General features: G+C 43.0%; 1 protein-coding gene across 2 annotated transcripts in view; it reads right to left on the bottom strand.

The window, feature by feature from the left end:
- NAPB (NSF attachment protein beta) overlaps positions 1-18,818 on the bottom strand; it is a 33,703-nt gene extending 14,885 nt beyond the window's left edge. The window contains exons 1-3 of one of the 2 annotated variants that reach the window (XM_037896189.2): positions 18,644-18,818; positions 5,217-5,296; positions 1,638-1,754 (exon numbers count right to left, since the gene is read on the bottom strand). In XM_037896189.2, the coding sequence (XP_037752117.1) occupies positions 1,638-1,754; positions 5,217-5,296; positions 18,644-18,741 (295 nt within the window). In that variant the 5' untranslated portion in view covers positions 18,742-18,818. Of the gene's footprint in view, positions 1-1,637; positions 1,755-5,216; positions 5,297-18,643 lie in introns of those variants that run through there. The other variant, XM_043544088.1, reaches the window with a different exon arrangement.
- Positions 18,819-25,570: the final 6,752 nt, after the last annotated feature.

Below are 25,570 nucleotides of genomic sequence, written 5' to 3'. Positions count from 1 at the left end.
CCTCAACAGCATAGAAGCTGTCAGACTGGGGGCACAGACATCTATTTTGCAAGTTACAGAACAGTAGCTTGCATCAGCACTGGTTTCGCTTCTTTTTGGACTTTTAAAATGGTACTGGTTGCTAGGGGGACAATAATGAATGACTGCTCAGAAGAGCTATGAAAATGCATTTTGATCACTACAATTTTAAATCAGAAACACAGTAATGGAAATATATGCTTCCTGGTCTGAGGCATGAAACAGATTTTCATCAACAGATTTAAAGATGCAGAATTCCCAATTAAGAGAAAGTCAACTTTCCAGTAACCCTCATCTTCCTCTCTAGCCAAAAACAAATAGTATACACCACATTTTTTGTCATGTTAATGCCAATAGTCAACATTTGCTAATATGTGTGGGGGACTTTACAGTATTTTTATTCCTTTAAACATCCCAATTCACAATCCTTCCCACCCCCCTTAGCCAGAATAACTCAACTTACACATGAAGTTTATAAAAGTCAAAGAAACTCTCTACTAAAGCTGATTTCCAATATTATGGCATTACAGAGACCTACCTTATTCTAAAGAAATCATTTATAACACACTGTTGCACCAAATTACAGGACTCAGCCTTATATATAGATGTCCTTATATCAGTAGTTGCTCTTAAAATATCCAGTGTTGTGTGTAGTACCTGAGTAATATCCCTTTAAAAAGAAGTCAGGAGCCCCTTAGGGGAGCTCCATGTCTTCTATTTCAGTAGAGCAGCAGTGTATGTAGGTAGCTAGGTCTTATATATTTGTACATAGTTAATAAATACAGTTATTTGGAATCCAATTGTGTCCATGTGGTTTCCCCATATTCTTAAGGCTGTGAGAGACAAAGGACACAACATACAGGTTGTTTGAACACAATGTTGGTTGTTTCACCAATGAGCAGGTGTCTTTTCTATCCCTAAGAGAGTTTTGCGATCTTTCCCCTTTCATTCACCCTCCCTCCCTGAAAAGTCCAGACATCTCAGTGGGAAAGCTGAACAAGTCTCCTTACTTGAATCTGTCAATGATGTTTCCATAGGAAGTCAGAGGGGTCACTGTTACTTAATATAAAGCATCCTTCATGTTGTCTACCATAATTCTAAATCCTACTGGCTGAGAAACAGACAAGGGTCCAAATTCTGCTCTCAGTTACACCAGGGTAAATCCAAAGTAATTCTGTTGAAGCTACTGGATTCACTCCAGATGTATACAGGTACAAACAGAACACAATCTGGTTCACAACTGACATCGACAGAAACAAAGAACTACTTCTTTAGACCTGTAAATCTCAAAACACACAAATGGGTAAAACCAGACCTATTATGACCAATCTTATTTCAAAAGGCTCATGAAAAAATTTAATCAGATTACTTCAACCCAGAACAGACATGATAAATTTAGCATTAGTTGCAGAACATGAATGAGGAAACAGGCCTTAAGCAAACTATTTCTTGCCTCTCTATGAAATGCTCACACTCCAAGACCATAATTAAAGTGCTTTATAGAACACTAACTGAAGATCTTAAATCAAATACCTGGCTCACAAAAGGAAGCCAGTCTGCCAGTTACTACACAAATAACGGGATATGTATATTCTTGTACAGTATTTCATTTGCCTTACCTTGTGGATCTGCCTTTTTGTAAGCATTCCCAGCATCCACAAAACCGATGGCTGCATCATGTTTACTCTGTAGTTGCATATGGAGCTTGGCTGCCTGACAAAATGCATTTCCTGCAGCTAGGAAAGAAATACAACAAAAAAGATTAATATTTCCAGTCTCATTTAATAAGCATGAATTTATGGACATGCCTACAGTAAAAAGATGAGCACGTACTGCTTTCCACTACCTGAAGAACTTTAATAGATATGGCAACTATGCAAGTGGAAGAAAAGGCACATGAATTCCAGTGACCAAATCATGCTCTTAGATACATGTGCTTGTGATTTGTGGAGAACTGCTATCCTTAAGTGTGCAAAATCATGGTGTTAAGAACACATATGGCCAAATTTCAATGGACCTACAAAATTATAATTTTTTGACTGTGCACCCTGATGCACAAACAAAACTCTGTATTTGTATGCAAAAATCAGGTCATCATCCATAAAACTACCCCATTTGCTCAACAAATGTTTTCTTCCATGCACAGAAAGAGGAACATGCAGCGTAGGAGGCCCACTGAAAATTTAAGGGCACATTTTCAAAGAGACAGCTTTCCTTTTGCAGGTTCAATTTGCATATGCAAAATCTGTACCCTCACTTTTATGTCTGAAATTGGATGGTGGGTTCAACTCTGAATACTGCACCTCTACCAGATTTGTAGGTGCAATCAGGTAGTCAGAGGTGGATCATATAGATGTACTTTGACTTGTTATGCAATTAATTCTGTGGGTGTCAAACTGCAGCTGGAAACTGCACCTGAGAAAAGGGAGGCTGAGACCTCTCTCTTTTTGAAATTTTTAGTTCCTGCAACTTGATGGCAAATGAAGCAATAAAATCACTTTCTTACTCCTGAAGGCATTCTGCGCCAAAAAAATTAAAAATTCTGCACCAAAAATATAAAAATTCTGCACGCAATATTTTAAAATTCTGCAAATTTTCTTTGTCAAATAAATGTGGAGGCTCCAGCATGGCATTGGGGAACACAGGCCACTGGCTGCACAGATGTGGGAGATCACTATGCAGTTCCTCCCTTAGGACACAGCCTCAGCGGTGAGGCTGCACCCAACGCTGACATAGTGCAAGGACTGGTCGTGCCCCAGAAACACCCCAGGGCCCTGCCTCTCCGTGCCAGGTGCACCAGGTGTGGGCAGGCAGGCTCAGCAAGGCAGGATCCAAGTGTGGAGGGGCTCAGTGTGGGGGGATCGAGGTGTGGTTTGAGAGGGTTCTGTGTGGGGCAATCTGGGTGCGGGTGGCTCAGTGGGGGATCTGGATGCAGGGGGGATCTGGATGCCCAGGAGCTTGTTGGGGGTTGCTGGATGCAATGGTAATGGGACTCTAGAGGGGGGTCCAGGTGAAGGTGGTTGGAGCTTAGCAGGGGGGTCTGGGTGTGGTGGGGGAATAAAGCTGGGCAGGGGGTCTAGGTGTGGGGCGCTCAGTGGGGGGTCCAGATGCTGGGGGAGTGGGGCTCAGTGGGGTGGGGATCCAGGTGCGGGTAGCTTGTCAGGGTGGTCCAGGTGCAGGGGGAGTGTGACTCATTGGGGGGGTTCTGAGTGTGAGGGGGTGAGGCTTGGAGTGGGGCTCTGGATGCATGGGGTTTGGGCAGATGGGGGGAGCAGCTCCCTGTACAGGGATCCCTCCCCCTGAAGCTGAGGAGCAATGGGTGCAGGAAGCGGCAGTGGGCTGGGGGGTGGGGTTGGAGTTCGCAGAGCTTCCTGCAGCTGGTGGAGAAATCTGGGGGTGGGTCTGACTGGGCCCCGGATGCCATCCAAAGGAAGAGGAAGTCCTGTCCTTCCCAACCCAGCCGGGACTACCAGCTGAGCCCAGCACAGGGTAGGAGTCACCAGCTGGGTCTTCCCCAGTCCCACCTCCTGCCTCACAGTGATTTTCCTCTCTGCCAGCTGCCCTGGGCATCCGAAACATACAGCTGGGGAGGGTCGCATGACCGCTCTTGTGGCTTCCCTTTGCCTCCCCATCAGAAAGTCATTTTTCTGTGGGGAAGCAAAGGAACCCGTGAGGGACATAAATTCTTCCCGTGCACAGTGGCACAAAATTCCCCCTGGACTATGTTTCTGTTACTATTTCTACCCTATCCGAATACTGCCCAATTCACACATTCAGAGTGTGCTACTCAGTAGTGTATGTGCATTTAGCAGGAGACTGACAAAAACACAAGGGACAGCTAGGCGCACTACTCCCACTGACTTTCACTGGGAATTGGGCACCTCATTTTTGTTTTGAAAGTCTCCCCCTTAACCCGTATGCTGATGGCACATCCAAGCATGATTTAGAGAGACGCAGATAAAAAGTTCGGGAAGAAGTAAACAGTTTTTTCAGTTCCTCATCTCCCATTTGTTAAAGAAAAACTGGTGATATTTTGTCCCTTGTGAACAGAGTTGTCATTCCTTTTTTGTCAAAGGCTGAAGAGATACCAGTGTCTCAAATCCCACGATTATTCCGTGCATAGGATGTTCACGTTTCTCTTGGGAAATTTATATTTGCATCAATGTTTCCCATAGCCACCAAATATGGCACAGCATTTCAAACACAGAGCTAGCAATAACTATTCCACTTTTACAGTGCTACCACTTCCCCACAGCATAGCAGGGAACAGCTATTCTCCTTGTGTACCTCTGATTTATAGCTCATCCAGAATATTAGATAACTTTCAAGTTTCTGGCCTCAGGAAGAGTGTGTTTTACAAGCCTTAAAAGCAAATCAAATAGCCCAGGGAAGCACCTCTTGAGCAATTTCTTTGTAGGCAACTAGCTTTAATTATTTTAAAATCATAATGTGAACGTGGACACAGGCTAGTTAACAAAACATTGTAAGTATTTTGGTCACCTCCCTTTCCCCACTCCCAACATTTAATTCATTCCAGAGAAAACTATGGGGGTTTGATGGTGTACAGAAATTATATTGCCATAATCACTATTCCCATGGAAACACCCTACCAAGTGGAACTCTACTTTAATAATTTGCAACAGGACGCTTGGGCATTCACAGGTCACTAAGCGGTTGGAAATGTTCTTAACCAATTATGCAAGCATGCAGCTGGGTATAAAGGTTTCCTTTCTTAAATTTTTCTGGCTCTGGGTAACTTATGACATTTCTCTCTCCCCACCCAAAATATGCAAGATAAAAAGCACAAGTGGAGGTGTAAAAAACAAAGGTTGCCCCTCGCTTGCCGTGATACACAGATTTTTTTCCCCCTAGCAAGGCTTTAATTTGTTTGCTTGCATGTAGAATCATAGAACCACTGGGTTAAAAGGGACCACAAGGGTTATCTAATCTAACCCCCAGTCAAGATGCAGGATTTGTAGCATCTAAATCATACAAGACAGATGGCCATCCAGCCTCCTTTTGAAAATCTCCAATGAAGGGGCTTTCACAACCTCCCAAGGCAGTCTGTTCCATTGTCCTATTGTTCTTACAGTTAGGAATGTATCTGTATAGTTGGTGTATGGTCTTTATCTCCAAGATGAATCTCAAGCTTTAAGCCTTTCCTACAATTAACCTTACAAATGAAACAAACTACTTACCATTCCAGTTTTTGGCAATCTTGAACAAGTTTGCAGCCCTGGTGTACATTTCACAGGCTTCTTCTACCTTTGAATTTCCTCTAGAGAAAAAAAAAGTGCAAGTCACTCAATTACTATTCGCATTGCAATGAAATATAGTCATTTGGGGGTGGGCTAAAACCCAAGAACAGAGTTTTGAATTTTGTGTTCTGATTTGTTCCGATGACCTGGTCCTTCCAAACTTTGTTACCCAGATGGGCAGCTCATCCCATTGGTTATACGCACAGTCTGGTCAGATCCTTGTTTTGTTCAATTAATTGCCACTGTGTTACGGTTTGGGGAAGCCTGTTCCCCTGTTGTGTCATGAAAAGTTCCAACCCCTATAAAAAGTACCATTTCCAACACAAACACTCAAGCGTAAGAGCTTCCGATTTTCCTTCCTCAAGGACTGGTGTGAATAAAATCTGGATTACTAGGATGTTCCTGGCCAGGGAACATGAAGCAGTACCAGAAAGGTCCAAAACAGGCCCAGGTTCTCAGAAAGTATTTAGGCACCTAACTCCCATTCCTGGGCCTTAGTCTGTTTAAATTCAAGCAAATGCTTGCAGATTTTTTTCCTCACCAGCATTGGCCTAGTTGTAATCAACAACAACATACTGGAAGTTTTCATTCCAAAGAGAAAACAGCATGAGGTCAAAGTCACTACTGTTTATCAATCTTGTTTATCAACAATATACAGTAAAACCTCAGACTTACAAACACCTCAGGAAAGGAGGTTGGTTGTAACTCTGAAATGTTCGTAACTCGGAACAAAACGTTCTGGTGGTTCTTTCAAAAGTTTACACCTGAACATTGACTTAATACAACTTTGAATCTTTATGATGCAGAAGAAAAATTCTGCTTTCGCTTTTTTTTTTAGTAGTTTACATTTAACACTGTACTGTATTTGCTTTTGAGGTGTCTGCTGCTGCCTGATTACATACTTCTGGTTCCAAATGCGGATCAGTTCGTAACTCTGAGGTTCTACTGTACAAGGAATAAGGACAACAATTAAAAGCCGGAGGGACTGGTTGAAGAGGTGACCCTGGGCGCAGAGTATGTGGCCAGGGCTGCACGGATTGCTGGAACCAGTGGTAAAGGCCTGGCTGGAGGCTGGAACCAGCCTCTGGGCCCTGCTGGAGTCTCACACTGGAACTGAATTCTGCCTACTCCCCTCTGGAGCTGCTCTGTTAGGAACACAGGGGAAGCTGTGCTGTTTGTAGCTGTACTGAATGCTACTGCCAGAGAAGTTGAGGTAGCCAAGTGGATGCCTTTGTCCAGGGAGAGAGAGACTATCCTTAGAACAGAAGCTGCGAAATTTCCTCTCTAAGCAGGACTGGGGAGAAATTGAACAGAGGAAGCATCTTCTGGTTTTAACCTTCCTTTAGGGCTCTCTGCCATCTTGGGGCTTTGGCTAGGAAGGGAGCTGCTGCACGTGGTGAAGCCAGGAACCCTTGAAAGGCCTGATGTTTCTAAGATAAAGGCCTTAAAACAAGGGAGAAAGGAAAAGATAGAAGAATTTTGGAGTGAACCCCCAAAATATAAAGATTTGCCTATGCTCTGTAATTCAGGACAGCAGGGACAACGCAAGAGGCGTGGCATGTGTGGGAGAGAGGAGGGACGGCATCAGATCAAAATGAAAGTATTTAATACCTACTTTGCACAGATGAAAGTGACTTCCCAACCTTGCCCGTTAGGTAGATTCACAGGCTGAAACTGGCATGAGGCAAACTAACCCGGGTTTTCCTAGAAGAGGGGAAATAAATCTCATCTGGTCAAGGGCGCTGGAACAATTTTTATAGTGAGGGTGCTGAGAGCCATTGAACCAAACTATAAACCCTGTATATAATGGAAACCACTTTAAGTCAGGGGCTGCTGCAGCATCCCCCGCACCTCTAGTTCCAGCATTACTGCATCTGGTCCTGCTTTGTGGCGCTATAGAGTAGATGAAAACACATTTCTGAAAAGGCAAGCCAAGATGTGTTGTTCTTGCACCCTTACCTGAAAAATTCATGCAGCCTTGAGCAAGCCATTTAATCGAGTCTGCCCCTCCATTCCCTCATCTGTAAAAACTGAATAATGCTGTCCTACCTCACAGGGGAGTTGTGAGAATAAAATCCAGATATGATAATGATAGGGACCACAAAATTAGGTAGAGAGATAGACTGCGCTATAATGACCAGAGGACCACTTAAATGGAGTAATTTTGATGTCCATTCATTGAGAATCAACTTAAGACACTAATAAATAGAAAACACAACACAATGAATAGAAATCTACCTTTGCAAGATGCCAGAATCTCAAAGAGTATTGCATGCCTAAGGCATTTAATATTAGGAAATTCACACCCTTTCATAAAGAAACAGCTACAGTTACTTATCTGCATACTAGTCCAATTCATCTGCTCTCCTGCTGTAAAATCCTAGGTGAATGACTGGCTGGGGAGCTGCAGGACTGTAATTTAGGGAATAGCTACACTGCAGCTAGGAGCGAGCTCCCCAGGCCAGGCAGACAGACTTGGACTAGTGGGGCCCAAGCTAGCACACTAAAAGTCATAGAACGGCTGTTGCAGCTCAGGGTCTCAAGCCCAGCCAACCCTGTCAGCTTGAGAGCCCAAGCTCCAGCTCTGTGCCACAACATCCACACTGCTACTTTAAGCATGCTAACTCGAGCCCTGCAAATGCAAGTCTGTCTACCTGGGCTGGACAGACACAACTTTAGTGGCCTTTCCGAGGTTGATCCTGCAGGCTGATGAGCACTGCGGGAAGCGCAGAAAACCAGAAGTGTTAATGCCCAGCACTCACCATCTGCACAGCACCTGTGCAGAAAGGCTGCTTTCAGTATGCCTTGCACTGCACACAGCCCTGCTGAATAGGAGAAGAGAGGAAGTAGGCATGATTGGCTGGGGATTGGGAGGGTGGGAAGAAAGGTCAGAGGTAAAGCCAGGATTCGGTGTTTAAAGCACAATCCAGTGACTGCAAACGTTCTTGTAGGCTCACCAGACTGCAGATCCCCCTCAGCTACTTTCTCTTACTGGAGAGCGATTAACAAAGCACTCTGATCAGCAGCACTACCTACAGCTCAGCACCACTCTCTCACAACCCTCTTCTATATCCCTACAAGACTGAGCCCGTAATTACTTATAAGCACTAAAGTTACAAAGAGCTTCCCAAAGCATCCAAGAACTGCTACAACCTCATTTAGAATCATGTTTTATAACTGACTGGTCACGGTGCACTATATTTTATAGAGAATCTTGTCAGACATATTGTATGGAGGAGAATTCTAGTCTTTTTCTCAGTGTGTTGAGCACATTTGCCTGTTCTAACTTTAGGTGTGGAATAAGAGGGAAAGAAAAAAATCCCAAACTGAAGAAGAAGTTCTGCACCCGCACAGAAGACCAAGCACTGAAATATAAACCCCAAAAGTGAAACTCAATCTAACTCCCACTCAAATTGGCAACTGTGAAACACACAAGATACTCCCCAAGGAAAGAATCCAAGCAAGCCAAAGTACAAACTGACGTTCCAAACCGTGGAATCAATGTTCTAGTTGTGTTTATCACAGTAAGTGTTTTATGCTGTGAAGCTTGCTAATTATTAATGTAGATCTGGTTCTGAAACCTACATGCAGCTATCTGACATTGAATGCTTAAGATGCCCCTTTAACCTGGTCTCCTGTGAACTCAAAAATTCTGAATAAGCAAACGGAAAATAAACAGAGGTCTGAAGTACACTTCACTGGTGTAGCTATTGTAGCACAAGCTATAATTAAATAAAGTGTTAGTTTTTCCAGTATCATTACACCAATTGTTTTCAATATTATCTTTTACTTTGCTAACACTAACGGCCAGACCCGTCAAACACCAATGTGAGCTTTGTGTAAAGACTGGAAGTAGATTATAGTTCTCTAAATGCTAAGGACAATTTAAGGGACATTGGTTTAGAGGACTGTGAGCCAAGACTTCAGGTCCCAAATTAAGTTTCAACAGGGCAACTCACATGCTTTAAGTTAGGTATTGTCTTATGTACCTTGTGGAATTGTGACCTCTATCCCCAGCTATGCCATTGACCCAGTGTCACCTCCTGGATGAAGTCACGCAAGTGACTTTGTCTCAGTTTACCCATTTGTAAAATGCGTATGTTACTTAAGTAGAGGAAAACGTACACATGCTTACCCTTAAACCATACACTTAAGAAAAATATCTTCAAGGTGGCCCTCTGGTTCTCCATGCATTCCCTCACAGGATACTTCTGAAATTACGTGCAAGCCTCTTTGGGCACTGTTTCAGGAGGATAACTTTGCAAGCTACAGTGACTTAGTAAATCAGAAAGTCGTCTATATGTATAACCATTTCAATCTCAGTTATATGTTAAACTAAATCGTTTTCACTCCCTACCTATCTACAGGACTTTACTATGCTGGAGAAAAGGAAAAATTTGTGTCTGAATTCTTCCCCCAAAGCTACAGGAAGGCTGAAGCCTCATTAGCAGATATGTGAACCTTACTATCTCAAAGAATAAAAGCTCTTTGTAAGTGCATACTATTATTAAACAGACATGTCCAACTAGTTAACAAACACTCAATTTCTGATAAGCCATATCTTTGGCATTCTCTTTTCTACTCCATGATTAGTTTGAGGCATTTTTATTACAATGGCAGCATCTAAACATAAACTGTCATCTCTGTGTAAACAACACTGATATGTTGAAAAGGCTTAACAGAAAGAAACACAAAGGCTCATATTCTTTTCTCAACTGCACCAGTGCAAATCCTGAAAACCTAAATATAGAGGTGGCTACCCATTCCCTCTATAATAAGTCCTGTGAAGTCAATGGCAATTGTGTGAATACAACGCATGTAAATCCAGAATAAAGAAAATAATTTGGACCAAAACGTCTATTGCAGGAGAACTTTTCCTATTTAATATGGGCCAAGTTCTTCCTTAACTAAATGGGGTTGCAGGAGAAGAGTGATGGAAAAAAATTAGCCTTGCTTGGACAAATACCTGTAGGCATTGAGCAACACGAGCAGAAAGGTTTCAGAGTGGTAGCTGTATTAGTCTGTATCAGCAAAAACAACGAGGAGCCCTTGCGACACCTTGGAGACTAACAAATTTATTTGGGCATAAGCTTTCATGGGCTAAAACCCAGATGCACGGAGTGGAAAATACAGTAGAAAGGTATAAATATACAGCATATGAAAAGATGGGAGTTGCCTTACCAAGTGGGGGGTCTGTGCTAACAAGCCAATTCAATTAAGGTGGAAGTGGGCTATTCTCAACAGTTGACAAGAAGGGGTAGAAATGATGCAGCAAAATAATTACAAAAACTTAAAATATAAATAAATAAATAAATAAAAAATTAAACACCATTTAAGTTCCTAAGTGAAAACATTGTAATTACCTACTACATTATTTATGAAACTTAAGCACTTAAAAACAAGGAAATGAACAAAGATATCATAATTCTTACACTGCCCACATAATACAGACAGGCATATTATTCTTATCAAGTATAAATAATGCATATTTCATCACAACAATATTCACTCTGACTCATGGACTTTTTAATCTTAATTTCCGAATCTCGATATTTTCTTTCAGGGATATCATCAGTAAATCCATGTTTTTAATTGGCAGTACAAGTTTCATGTAAAATACATATAACTGCGCTTTTTAAAGAATAACTGTTTAACAGAAAAAGAGTTTTATATTGATTTATGCTAACTTTATGTATAAATGTGTACATAGGCGCCAATTTACTCAGATCCCGGTGAGTGCTCGACCCCTGCTCTGCCCCAGGCCCCACCCCACTCCACCCCCACACCCTCCCCCAATCCCCACCCCCGCCCTGCCTCTCCCCGCCCCCACTCTGCCCCACGCCCTGCCCACACCCCTTCCACTTTCCCATCCCCCTCCCCCAAGCCACCACCCAGCCTCTTTCCAGCCCCACCCCACCTCTTTCCGCCTCCTCCCCTTGCCTCTTCCTGCCCCTGCTCCGCCCCCTCCTCCCAGTGCCTCCTGCATGCTGTGGAACAGCTGATTGTGGCAGGCAGGAGGCTCTGGGCTGGGGGTAAGAGCCGATCAGCAGGGCTGCGGCGGGCGGGAGGCGCTGGGGAAGGGGGGCGATGCTGACCCGCAGGGCTGCCAGTGGATGCCGAGCACCCACTATTTTTTTCCCCGTGGGTGCTCCAGGCCCGGAGCCCCCGTGAAGTCGACACCTCTGTATGTGTAGCGAGCTGTGTCATCTTCACTCGTATAGGACTGTAACTATGGATACATCTGCACTTGGAACCGGAGGTGTGGTTCCCAGCTCGAGTAGACATGCTCACACTAAACAGTATTGTAGCTGCAAGCGGTAGCCCAGACTAGCTGATGCGATTACAAACCCGCCCAGGCTCCATGGGCTTTTAATCGGGGCAGCTAGGCCAGGCCACCACTTGCCATTGCCCGTGTTACAGTTACACTGTTGTTTTTAGCATGCTAGCGCGATAAGAAAAAAGTTGATGAAAGGCAACCATCTTGAATGAAAATGTCATGCCACTAGTTAATACTAATTCCTGTTTCTACTCTTTGTTCACTCTAGCTAGATTCTCGATTTGAATAATACAAATATAAATTAGTGCTTTGATGGCCCCATAAGCTACTGTGGAGTATTTTCCTCTTTATAAACCTTAAACACACTGGGCTTAAAACTGTCATTGACTTCAATGGGGCCAGGATTTCACCATCAAGTCTTTTGCTTCTTAAACACTTACTGTAGAAGGATTAAAAGTGAAAATTAAACAACACGGAAAGCGGTTGTGGTTCACTAGAGACACGTAATGAAGCAAGATCCAGTCATTCAGATTTTTCTTATGACTAGTAATGCTCTTCAGAAAGGCCTTTGTTTAACTGTCACCAGTTACATACCGCCAAAGAAATGGGTTCAGACCATGAAACTGAATCCACACAGAGAGACCTTTAACCCCTCAGGGATCCAATTACAGGACCGGGGCCCCTCAACTGGAAAAGAAGATTTTTCAGCACAATTTGTATCTTGAATAAATAAGACCCTCTTATATTATCTCTTGCTGAAAAAAATTGATCCTTTCACAGAACAAGGCTTCATACAAAAATGTTGCTATTTTGACAGTCTGTTCTTGGTACATTAAAATATTTTCCGGACTCTGGGCCTGATCCAAACCCTACTGAACTCAACCCCACACCCCACCCCACCGACTTCAATGGGCTTTGGATCAGGCCCTACAGTTTAGTTTTGAGAAAAGACAACTGAAGGGGGAGCTGATAAATCTTCAAATATGTTAAGGGCTGTAATAAAGAGGATGGTGATCAATTGTTCTCCAAGTCCACTGAAAGTAGGACAAGAAGTAATGTGCTTAATCTAAAGCAAGGGAGATTTAGATGAGATATGAGCAAAAACTTTCTAACTATGCAGGCTGTTACGTTTTGGAATAGGCTTCCAAGGCAGGCTGTGGAATTCCCATCATTGGAAATTTTTAAGATCGGGCTGAACAGACATCTGTCAGGCATGGTTCAGGACTATGTTTACTTGATCCTACCTTAGCACAAAGGGCTGGACTTGATGACTTCTCAATGTCCCTTCCAGCTCTAAATTTCCATGATTCCCTTACTTATAAATGTAGTTCCCATTACGCAGGCGTACTTGTGTGCGTAAGGGAAGGCAGGATCAGGCCCTAAAAAGGCAATTGCACTGGAGAAAGAATACTGCTCCACAAAGACTTCCAATTTTCCTTTAAATTTTCCGGGCTACCCCTTAAATAACTTTTATTTTTTTAGAAACCCTTTCTTGCAGTTTATAAACAACTGAAATGTAATTAAAACAACTGGGGAGGCGGGGAGAAGAGTGAGAGGAAAGGAGGAAGAAAGGGTAGAAACACAGGGATATTGCTGCAGACAGTATAAGGGACAGGTAAAAATGTTTTCTTCTCAAGGAGCCCAGAAGTTAAAAAAAAAACAAAACTTACTTGCGGATGCACGCAGTATACAGAGTCATTTAAAAAAAATTAAAATATAGACAAAGTTTTAAGCCAAAGTATCTGGTAAGATCAACAAACACAGATTCAACAAGGCCAGAAGGGACCAATGTGATCATCTAGTCTGGTCTCCTGTATAACACAGGCCATAGAACTTCCCCAGAATAATTCCTAGAGAAGATCTTTTAGGAAAAAAAAAAAAAATCCAGTCTCGATTTAAAAATTGTTCATGATAGAGAATCCACCATGACCCTTGCTCAGTTGTCCCAATGCTTAATTCCTCTCACTGTTAAAAATGTATGCCTTATTTCTATTCTGCATTTGTCTAGTTTCAACTTCCCACCATTGGATCATGTTGTACCTTTCTCAGCTAGACTGAAGAGCCAATGTCAAATATCCGTTCCCCATATAGGTATTTATAGACTGTGATCAAGTCACCCCTTAACCTTCTCTTTCTTAAGCTAAACAGATTGAGCTCCTTAAGTCTATCACTATAAGGCATGTTTTCTAATCTTTTAATCATTCTCATGGCTCTTCTCTGAATCCTCTCCAATTTATTAACTTCCAACTTGAACTGTGGGCACCAGAACTGGACACAGTACTCCAGCAGCAGTCACATCAGTGCCAAATGCAGAGGCAAAATAGCTTCTTTACGACACTCAAGATTTGCTGTTTGTGCACCGAACAATCACATTAGCCCTTTTGGCCACAGCACTGCACTGGGAACTCATGGTCAGTGGTTTATCCACCATGACCCCAAAATCTTTTTCAGAATCACTGCTTCCACGGATTACTCCAGGCCGATTTCTGCACCAAAAAATTAAAAATATTCTGCAAAAATCTATTTTATTTCTCAAAATAACACAATATAGTCACACCAGTTTCAATTATTCTGGTAATTTATTTCAAAATACCTGTCAGCAAGTATGTCTGTAACAATACAGACAACAAAAAAGATTCAGGAAATGTTTTTTGACAGATTCCTTACTAGGCATATTAATATAGAACTCTGAGTAATAATTCATTTAAACTACGATACAGAAAAAGTACTTTCTGCACCCCCTCAGAAGAAGTACAAAGGCTTGGGGGAGTCAGGAGTAAAGGAGGAGCTAAGGGAGAGGGAAGTAATTACTAGGAAGGAGCCTGGGTATGAACTTGGAGGGTTTTGGGTGTGGGTGGGAAAAGTATGGAACAGGTTTTTTGGGTGGGTGGGGAGGGATTGTTAGGGAGCCTCCCCCATCCAGACCCTGGCTGACCCCTAGCCTCTCCCATTCAGTCAGGCATATCTAGTCCCCATGTGTCCCTGTACCCCCATGTGTCCTTGCACCCCCTGACCCCATGTGTCCCTCCTTCTTCACTCATACAACCACTCCCCTCATCCCCATGTGGCCCTACACCCCCACTCAGCCACCCCCATGTGGCCGTGCACCCCCTCCTCCTGTCCCCATGAGTCCCTGCACCCTTTCAGGAAGCCCCCTCCCCCATCCACCTCTGCACCTCCTCCCCCTGCCCCAATATGTCTCTGTGCCCCGACTCAGCAACCCTCTTCCATCATATGTCCCAGCACCCCCTCTCCCACCCCAATGTGGCCCTGCGCCTTCACTCCCATTCACCCCCTGCCCATCTGCCCTCCCCACTAGCCCTTATGAACTCCAGCCTGTGACCCCCTAGCAGCCCCATATGCCCCACGCTGTCCATCTCCCCATATCTTCTGTCTCCTGACCTGGCCCCACCGGCACTGTGAAGAAGGTAACCGCAGCTGGGGCTCGCCCTGGAGCCACCGCTCTGCTCTAGCGCCACAACAGCCCCTGGTGGCCAAAAAGCATAACTGTAGCAACTTTCCCACAGAAGTTATTTTCTGCGGGGAAAATAATTATGCGTGGCACATTAATTATGCACGCACAGTGGTGCGGAATTCCCCCAGGAATAAAAGATAAAATCCCCATCCTCTATGTATGGCCTATAGTCTTTGTTCCTAGATGTATACATTTACATGTAGTTGTATTAAAATGCATATTGTTTGCTTGCACCCAGTTTAGCAAGTAACCCAGATTGCTCTGTATCAGTGACCTGGCCCCTTCACTATTTACCACTCCCCCAATTTGTGTATCATCTGCAAACATTATCAATGATGATTTTATGTTTTCTTCTAGGTCACTGATAAAAAAGTTAAATAGCATAAGGCCAAGTACCGATCCCGGCAGGACCCTCCTAGAAACTGACCCCCTCAATGATTCCCCACTTATAATTAAATTTTGAGATTTATCAGTTAGCCAGCTTTTAATCCCTTTAATGTGTGTCATGTTAATTTTATATCATTCTAGTTTATTTTTTAATCAAAATGTCATTTGGTATCAAGTCAAACATCTTACAGAAGTCTAAGTACATTACATCAACGCTATTACATTTATTAACCAAATTTTTAATCTCATCAAAAAATATATCAAGTTAGCATGACAGGATCTATTTTCCATACATCAGTGTCTACTGGCATTAATTATATCACTTCATTTAATTTTTTATTAGTTGAATCCCATATCAGCCACTCTATTATCTTCCCCACCATCGTTGTCCGACTAATAGGCCTATAATTACCTGTCACCCCACTCACCCTTTTAAAATATCAGCGCAGTATTAGTTTTCTTTCGGTCTTGTAGAACTTCCTTAGTGTTTCAAAACATATTGAAAAATCAACATTAATGGTCCAGCAAGATCTTTTAAAACTCTTGGACGCAAGTTATCTGGACCTGCTGATTTTAAAATGTCGGAGTTTAGAAGTTGCTGTTTAACACCCGCCTGAGATACTAGAGGAATGGAAAAAGTGTTATCAACATCATATAATAGGACTTCATTATTTGTTTTACTCCCCAAATACAGAACAGAAATATTTATTGAAAACTTCTACCATTTCTGCTTTAATTACTTATATTTCTACCATTTCCAACTAGCAATGGACCAATACCACTGTTAGAATTTGTTTTGTTCCTGACAGACTTAGAAAAACCTCCTCCTTATTGTCCTTAACTCTGATGCCACAGATTTCTTCCTGAATCCCTTTGCTTCCTTTACCAATATTCTACAATTCCTAGGTTCAGATTTATATTCATTATTATCAACTTCCCCTTCCTTCCACTTGCTATATACTGTGGCATTCACTTACCCTCTAAACCAGGTCAGTTTTTTAACCAATACAACTTTCTTCCTCAATTGTGGCTTTTGGGGCATCTAGTTGAACAATTCCCAATTATCATTCACATTTTTCTGATTAAATTCTTCCTCCCAGCTGATTTGGCTCATAACTATTGTAAGCTTTGTGAGACTGGCCCTTTTAAAGCACCAAGTATATATGTTACTGGTCTGGACTTTACTCTGTTAGTCTGATGAAAAATAGACATACGCAATATTTAAACTTCAAATCTTGAGTAAAATTCCTCACATGAAATTTGCTTTATTGAGAGGCCAAATGAATAAATACTTAGGCCTTGTCTACATACAAACTTTCAGCAGTTTAGTTAAGCTGATTTAGTAAAAATGGTGCAAACCCCTGTTTGGACATTCTTATTTTGGTTTAAGAGCTACTTATTTCAGTTTAGCTTCAACCTGTTCCTAACGGAATTAAGCTAAATCAAAATAAGCTCTTTTTGCACCAGGTTAATAAAAATCAGTATAGAAATCACACCTTAAGTTTAACTCTGCATATAAACTAGCCCTTACAAAGGCAAGATTCAAGTGTTGGAATCAATGTACATGTTAATTTAAAAGTAGGTTACTGCCTTTGACTAATGCAACCCATAAAATAATTCATTAAAGCAAACAGGCAAAAAACTCACTAAAGGCCTTGCCTTGTACCATGATCTCAGAGTAAACACATTAAGAGTTAAATCTTGCTCAGCGCAGAAGAAATTATATTTAATTTAGGGGATTAACATTTTTGTATGGATATAATCAAGTGAAACATTATTTTTGCTCCAACCGACTAGCAGGCCTTCCCCACTGCTCACAGCAGAGAACATTTTTCCTCTGTGAAAGAGGGAAATTAACTTTCAATTCCTTGTTTCCTAAATAACAGACTCACTTCATAACATTAAAGAAACCTCCGTCATAGCAGTAGCAGCAATGTGGTTCCAATCCCCTTAGCCTTCTGTAGGAAGGATACCAGAATCATTCATATTTGAACTAACAGCCTAATGGGATTAGATACACACTAGGTAATTAACTGATCTTCTGATCAATGCTGTTTACAAACCTTACCAACCTTTATTCTAGAAATATGACAATTTCAGCACCAGATTATGCCTCTCCAGAAAGGAGAGAGATTTGAAAATTGACAGAAACACATAAAATATCTTTAAAGTACTGGTTAAAAGTCAGGAGTTATTATTATGACTGTAATGATGCATTAGCTGCTGTGTGGCATATCAGATGATGATATTAGAGGGGCAGAAGAGGAGAAATCATCATTCTCCATTGTAAAGCTCCAATAACGCAGAGCAGCCACCTCCACTGCCACTAGAGAATTATCAAAAGCAAGTCTCCTCACTGTACAGAAACCTGGATTATGGGCTAAAAATGCTACTTCCTTCCGAAGCAACTAATCACTATGGTGGTTTCTTAACATAAATGATGTCTGTTAAGCAACAACTTGGAAAGAAAGAGAAAGAGGGATAAATGCAGGATGTTTCCCCACAACCCCATCTCACCCATCAAAAGCTTTCATCACTGCAGAGGGCTCAGTGATCCCACTCCACACCCGGCTTTGACACGTACCGTCATCATGTACAAAGCACTGGAACTTTTGCATCCCTACAAGGCATGACGACATATAGGCGATGGGGGGAAATTATACAGATACAGCCAGGGAACAACGAGCTAAAGGCAATGTTTTGTTCTCGTCCCCTTCCCTCCTAGTAGCAACACAGCAGAGAGAAGGAAGCTTTTTCCCCGATGGCAGGCCTGGGAGGGAAGTAGAGGGATTTTCCTGCGTACCCTCTGTAAGGACTCCATGGGCATCCTTATGTGATCGATCAATACCTGTGGGGTGGCAGGAATAAAGCCGCCTGTGAATTCCCAGGGTGCACGCAGGAACAGGGCATAAGAGCGGCACCTCCAGGGTGGCACCAATACCGCCGCGTGTGAATCACCAGGGTGCACAGAGACACAGGGTACACACTGGAGAGGCAGCTCCAGGAGGGCACCAAGGCAGCCGATTGTGAAGGAGGCGTGTGGGCGTGCACGTAAATATTGTACATCTCTCTCTCTCTCTCTCACACACACACGCGAGTCGTATGCCTCGCTAATGTCTGCGCACGAGCCTAGTGCTCACACCTGTCAGCGCACGTCCAAGCGCTCCCCCCCCCCGAGACACAGACAGACAGACAGACAGACAGAGAGCGACCCCCGCCCGCGCTCACCCGAAGAGCCCCCTGAGGAAGGAGTGCGAGGACTTGACCCGCTTCTCGGCCTCGGCCATGAGCTGCACGGCCTCGCGCTCCTTGCCGCTGCTGTCCATGGCGCCGGCTCTGAGGCGATGCGCGGGCCCGGCCCGGCCCTGCCGCCGCCGCTCGCCCGCCCCGCCCCGCCCCGCGCCTCACGCCGGGGGAGAGCCGAGCCGAGCCGAGCCGAGCGGTGTCGGGAGATGTAGTCGGGGGGAGCGGAGGCTGCGGCGGGGGCTGGGCTGCGTGTGTGTGAGAGAGAGATGCTGTCACTGAGCGTGTGACTGTGGGTGTGACGGTGTGAGTGTGTGATGACAGTGTGAGTGTGCGTGCACGTGTAACAACCAGCGTGTGTGTATGACTGCGTGCAGATGTGACGGTCCATGTGTGGTGGTGTTAGGGGGAGGGGTGTATAATGGTGTCAGTGTGTGATTGTCTCAGTGCGTGTGTGTGTGATTATATCCCTGTATGATACTGTCAGTGTGTGCGTGTGTGTGTGATGGTGTCAGTATGTGATTGTGTCAATGTGTCTGATTATGTCCCTGTGTGATACTGTCAGTGTGTGTGTGTGTGATGGTGTCAGTGTGTGATTGTGTCAATGTGTCTGATTATGTCCCTGTATGATACTGTCAGTGTGTGTGTGTGTGTGTGTGTGATGGTGTCAGTGTGTGATTGTGTCAATGTGTCTGATTATGTCCCTGTATGATACTGTCAGTGTGTGTGTGTGTGATGGTGTCAGTGTGTGATTGTGTCAATGTGTCTGATTATGTCCCTGTATGATACTGTCAATGTGTGTGTGTGTGTGTGTGATGGTGTCAGTGTGTGATTGTGTCAATGTGTCTGATTATGTCCCTGTATGATACTGTCAGTGTGTGTGTGTGTGTGTGATGGTGTCAGTGTGTGATTGTGTCAATGTGTCTGATTATGTCCCTGTATGATACTGTCAGTGTGTGTGTGTGTGTGATGGTGTCAGTGTGTGATTGTGTCAATGTGTCTGATTATGTCCCTGTATGATACTGTCAATGTGTGTGTGTGTGATGGTGTCAGTGTGTGATTGTGTCAATGTGTCTGATTATGTCCCTGTATGATACTGTCAGTGTGTGTGTGTGTGTGATGGTGTCAGTGTGTGATTGTGTCAATGTGTCTGATTATGTCCCTGTATGATACTGTCAGTGTGTGTGATGGTGTCAGTATGTGATTGTGTCAATGTGTCTGATTATGTCCCTGTGTGATACTGTCAGTGTGTGTGTGTGTGTGTGTGTGTGTGTGATGGTGTCAGTATGTGATTGTGTCAATGTGTCTGATTATGTCCCTGTATGATACTGTCAGTGTGTGTGTGTGTGTGATTGTGTCAATGTGTCTGATTATGTCCCTGTATGATACTGTCAGTGTGTGTGATGGTGTCAGTGTGTGATTGTGTCAATGTGTCTGATTATGTCCCTGTATGATACTGTCAGTGTGTGTGTGTGTGTGTGATTGTGTCAATGTGTCTGATTATGTCCCTGTATGATACTGTCAGTGTGTGTGTGTGTGATGGTGTCAGTGTGTGATTGTGTCAATGTGTCTGATTATGTCCCTGTATGATACTGTCAATGTGTGTGTGTGTGTGATGGTGTCAGTGTGTGATTGTGTCAATGTGTCTGATTATGTCCCTGTATGATACTGTCAATGTGTGTGTGTGTGTGATGGTGTCAGTGTGTGATTGTGTCAATGTGTCTGATTATGTCCCTGTATGATACTGTCAATGTGTGTGTGTGTGTGTGATGGTGTCAGTGTGTGATTGTGTCAATGTGTCTGATTATGTCCCTGTATGATACTGTCAATGTGTGTGTGTGTGTGTGTGTGTGTGTGATGGTGTCAGTGTGTGATTGTGTCAATGTGTCTGATTATGTCCCTGTATGATACTGTCAATGTGTGTGTGTGTGATGGTGTCAGTGTGTGATTGTGTCAATGTGTCTGATTATGTTCCTGTATGATACTGTCAGTGTGTGTGTGTGAGAGAGATGGTGTCAGTGTGTGATTGTGTCAATGTGTCTGATTATGTCCCTGTATGATACTGTCAGTGTGTGTGATGGTGTCAGTATGTGATTGTGTCAATGTGTCTGATTATGTCCCTGTATGATACTGTCAGTGTGTGTGTGTGTGATGGTGTCAGTGTGTGATTGTGTCAATGTGTCTGATTATGTCCCTGTATGATACTGTCAGTGTGTGTGTGTGTGTGATTGTGTCAATGTGTCTGATTATGTCCCTGTATGATACTGTCAGTGTGTGTGATGGTGTCAGTGTGTGATTGTGTCAATGTGTCTGATTATGTCCCTGTGTGATACTGTCAGTGTGTGTGTGTGTGTGTGTGTGTGTGTGTGATGGTGTCAGTATGTGATTGTGTCAATGTGTCTGATTATGTCCCTGTATGATACTGTCAGTGTGTGTGTGTGTGATGGTGTCAGAGTGTGATTGTGTCAATGTGTCTGATTATGTCCCTGTATGATACTGTCAGTGTGTGTGTGTGTGTGATTGTGTCAATGTGTCTGATTATGTCCCTGTATGATACTGTCAGTGTGTGTGTGTGTGTGTGTGTGTGATTGTGTCAATGTGTCTGATTATGTCCCTGTATGATACTGTCAGTGTGTGTGTGTGTGTGTGATTGTGTCAATGTGTCTGATTATGTCCCTGTATGATACTGTCAGTGTGTGTGTGTGTGATGGTGTCAGTGTGTGATTGTGTCAATGTGTCTGATTATGTCCCTGTATGATACTGTCAGTGTGTGTGTGTGTGATGGTGTCAGTGTGTGATTGTGTCAATGTGTCTGATTATGTCCCTGTATGATACTGTCAGTGTGTGTGTGTGTGTGATGGTGTCAGTGTGTGATTGTGTCAATGTGTCTGATTATGTTCCTGTATGATACTGTCAGTGTGTGCGTGTGTGTGTGATGGTGTCAGTGTGTGATTGTGTCAATGTGTCTGATTATGTCCCTGCATGATACTGTCAGTGTGTGTGTGTATGTGTGTGTGTGTGTGTGAGATGGTGTCAGTGTGTGATTGTGTCAATGTGTCTGATTATGTCCCTGTATGATACTGTCAGTGTGTGTGTGTGTAATTGTGTCTCTATGTGATGGTGTCAGAGTCAATGTGTATGATGATGTCAGTGTGTGTGTGCATGCACAATGGTGTCAGCGTGTGATTTTTGTCAGTGTGACACTGTCACTGTGTGTGATATTTAATATTATAATTTAACATAATGTTTTGACACTACCAGAATGAAATGTTTTTATCTTATCAAAGTGAAGCAATTTGACAGTACTGAAACAAAGCTTTTCAGTGTTTTCGAATCAACATTTTTTGGAATTTACATTTTGTGGAAAATTTTGACATTTTGAACAAAAACAAACTTCAAAATGTCAGAATTTCCCACAGAACTGAAATTCCATTTTCCAACCAGATCTAGTTTTAGGCTTTCACCCTAGAATGTCCTAGTGTCCTGCAATACCTGCAATCAACACTTAGTAAAGTTATACAGTGAAGGTATTAAGAGACATATCTATGAAAGAACATGGTTTTACAAGAAAAATAAATTGGGATTAGCTGGATGTACAGTATTTTTCCATAACCATTTTCAAATGTCTTCACATGTGAAACAAGCAATTTTGCATTTGGAAGAGGACTTTCACTTGCCTACTTTCTATAATTTATGATAATGCTAAATGCAACTGAATACACATCTCTAATGAATGAAATCATTCTGAATGACATAGTTCATGGCAATACATAGCATGGGACCTAACCCTTAATTGTTGGATTAAGGGTATATCTGAACTGAAATTAGATACCGGTGTTTGGCCCGTTCCAGCTGACTTGGGCTCAAGGGACTCAGCGGCTGTTTAATTGCAGTGTAAAGTTCCTGACTGCAGCCTTAGCTCTGGGACTCACCCACCTCTCAGGGTCCTAGAACCAAGGGTCCAGCCTGAGCTCAAACATCCACATCGCAGTTAAACAGCCCCTTAGCCCAAGCCCTGCAAGACCAAGTCACCTGGCATGGGCCAGTTGCAGGTTTTTAATTGCAGTGTAGACCTACCCTGTGTGTACAGCTAGGATGATGAGTAAAATATCATGCACAAGGGGGCAGTATTCACAAAACTTCCATGAAACTGGAGGTTTATTATTTTGCTCAACATGCAATGTACAGTACCGGTAGATTACAGTCGAAAGGCAAGCTTACGGAGGCAGCATCCCACAAGCAAAAAGCAGAGGTTTTGAAATCTGAAAAGGGAAGAGAACAAAAAGTGCAGAAAACTCTGTTGGAAAAGCTTGAAGTGACAACAGATGAGCAACTTCAGAGATGGACGGAGCTTTTTAAGCTTACTGAGGCTTTCTGTGCAGCAAATCTTCCACTAAAATCCCTTGACAATGTAACCCTGAAGGATTATTTAGAATGTGACCTGAAAAATGTTGGAATCTTACCAAGTTCGAGACATTTACAGCAATTCTCCTTGCCAACAGTAGTTGAAAATCATGTAAATTAAATTAAAGAAAAGCTGAAGACTTGTGATGGATGGAATATTTGAACTCCACTGGGCTCATTCAGCTATGTCCTCTAGCTAGCTGAACAATTAGTTAAAATAAAATGCTTTCTAATACAGCCACATACAAGTTCAGACATTTAAGTAAGGAGAATAGATGTCATACCAACAGAATGAGGGCCTATACCCTGGAAAGAAGTGACTCTGAAAAGGATTTAGGAGTCAGAGTGGACCACCAATGAAACAGGAGCTCCCTCTCATGTATTTCTTGTACACAGGAGGTTGCAGGGCTCCTACTAGCAGATCAGGCTTTTGTATAGATATGAACTGGCTAGAAAGCCTCCTTCTCAGAAAAATACACACCAGATGTGTTCAAAATAAGATCCTTTAATGTTCTGCCAGGTGTGGTTAAGGTTTGCTTAAATAAGGTGTGTTAAACACAGTGCCACCTAATGGCTGAACTGTATAATACAGTTTAGCATTCCATTACATCTCCTCTTTTAAGTTCTACATTCCTACCATATGCAAAATTTACACTATCATGATATCTTTGAAGTTCAGCATGCATCAGTCTGTTAAGTGTCTCTGAATCATACTGGCTTTCTAATTACATGACCTGAATGCATAAGAACTTGGGCATCTGGCTGTCCATTAGTTGCAATGACCGGCTGTGGCTGATTTGGAATCTTTGAGTCTCCTTTTTGTTCTGCATCTGTCATCTGTAGAGTTTGCTCTGTAAATTGTTCTTTTGAGGAACAAACTGTAGATGTTGATGGTTTCCGTTGAACTCTCCACTGTCTGTCTCGATCACACGTGATGTGGGCAATGAATTCTTTTTTTCTTTACGACAGCTGGACCTGTTCATCCTTTTTCTCTATCCAACTTGACACAAACAAGGTAACCAGGTTCTAGACTTGACAGTTCTCTGAATGTTGTCTGTTGTAAATGTGTTTGTAAGCTTTTTTGCCTTTTGATTGGATATGGCTACACTCTTCATGTCTGGCCACTTTGGATTTTTTTCTAAAGTCAGAACAGAAGTCCTGAGTTGTCTTCCCATGCGGAGTTGTGCTGGACTATATCCAGTAGCTGCTGTTGGTGTTGATCTGTAACTCATATGAGCAAGGAATGGATCTTCCTGCTGCAGGGTTTTCTTGGCTATCTGTACAACTCTCAGCTTCTCCATTCACTTGTGAGTAATATGGGCTGCTAGTAATACGATCAAATTCATAGTTCATTCAGAATTACTTAAATTCTGCTGCAGTAAACTGTGGTCTGTTGTCTGTCACTAGTTGTGCTAGAATAGGGGTTCTCAAACTTCATCGAATCCTGACCCTCTTCTGACAACAAAAATTACAACATGACCCCAGGAGTAGGGACCGAAGCCTGAGCCAACGTGATTCCCACTGCCTTGGGGTGGGGGAGCCAAAGCCCCACTGCCCTGGGCGGGGAAGGGGTCAAAGTCAAAGTCCAAATGCTTCAGCCCCAGCCAGGGGACCTGTAACCTAAGCCCCGCTGCCCAGGGCTGAATCCCTCAGGCTTCGGTTTCTTCCCTGGATGGTCGGGCTCGGGCTTCAGCTGCGAGCCGCAGCAAGTCTAAGCCAGCCCTGGCAACCCCATTAAAATGGGGTCGCGACCCACTTTGGTGTCTGGATCCACAGTTTGAGAACCGCTGTTCTAGAACACTGAAACAAGCAAAAGCGCACTTCAGTTTCTCAATAACACTGCAGCATGTTATGTCTTTCAAGTACATTTTTTCTATATAACTGGGAAAATAATCCACTACAACCAGGTAATGATGTCCTCTGAACTCGCATATATCTGCAGCTAGTCTCTTCCAAGGTGTCTGGTAGAGGTGTTGTTATTAAAGGTTCCCTGTGTTGGTCTGTTAGTTCTGTAATGTTCATATGCAGATACTTTATTATTTATGTCTTTGCTGATACCCAGCTACCACACTACCTGGTTGACCAATTCATGGCATTTAGTTACTCCCTGATGTCCTTCATGGATGAGGTTTTGTATTTCTCCTTTCATTTCATTTGGAATTACGATACAATTGACTGTAATCATGAGGTCATTTGACTCATTTAATTGTCCATATACCACAAAATAGTCTCTAGTCACTTGTTTAGTGTCCTTTAGATACGTGGGCCAGCAGCCCTAATGTAGCTTAGAACTTCTTGAAGTTGCGTATCTGTCGAAGCTATTTTTATAGCTGGAGTAGTCTCTTTTCTGACACATTCTGTATGTGTCCAGAGCATCCCACATATGCCTTTATGTCATATTTGAGCTCACGGGTAGTTGAATGTGCTGCAGGACTCCATGACAGTGTCTTTCTACTACCATATTTTTCCCAGAAACCTTGAATGTATAAACAGGGGAATAGTGAGTAG

The sequence above is a fragment of the Chelonia mydas genome, chromosome 3, assembly GCF_015237465.2.
Source record: "Chelonia mydas isolate rCheMyd1 chromosome 3, rCheMyd1.pri.v2, whole genome shotgun sequence".
Classification (NCBI taxonomy): Eukaryota; Metazoa; Chordata; order Testudines; family Cheloniidae; genus Chelonia; species Chelonia mydas.
This window is presented reverse-complemented; position numbering and strand designations above follow the sequence as displayed.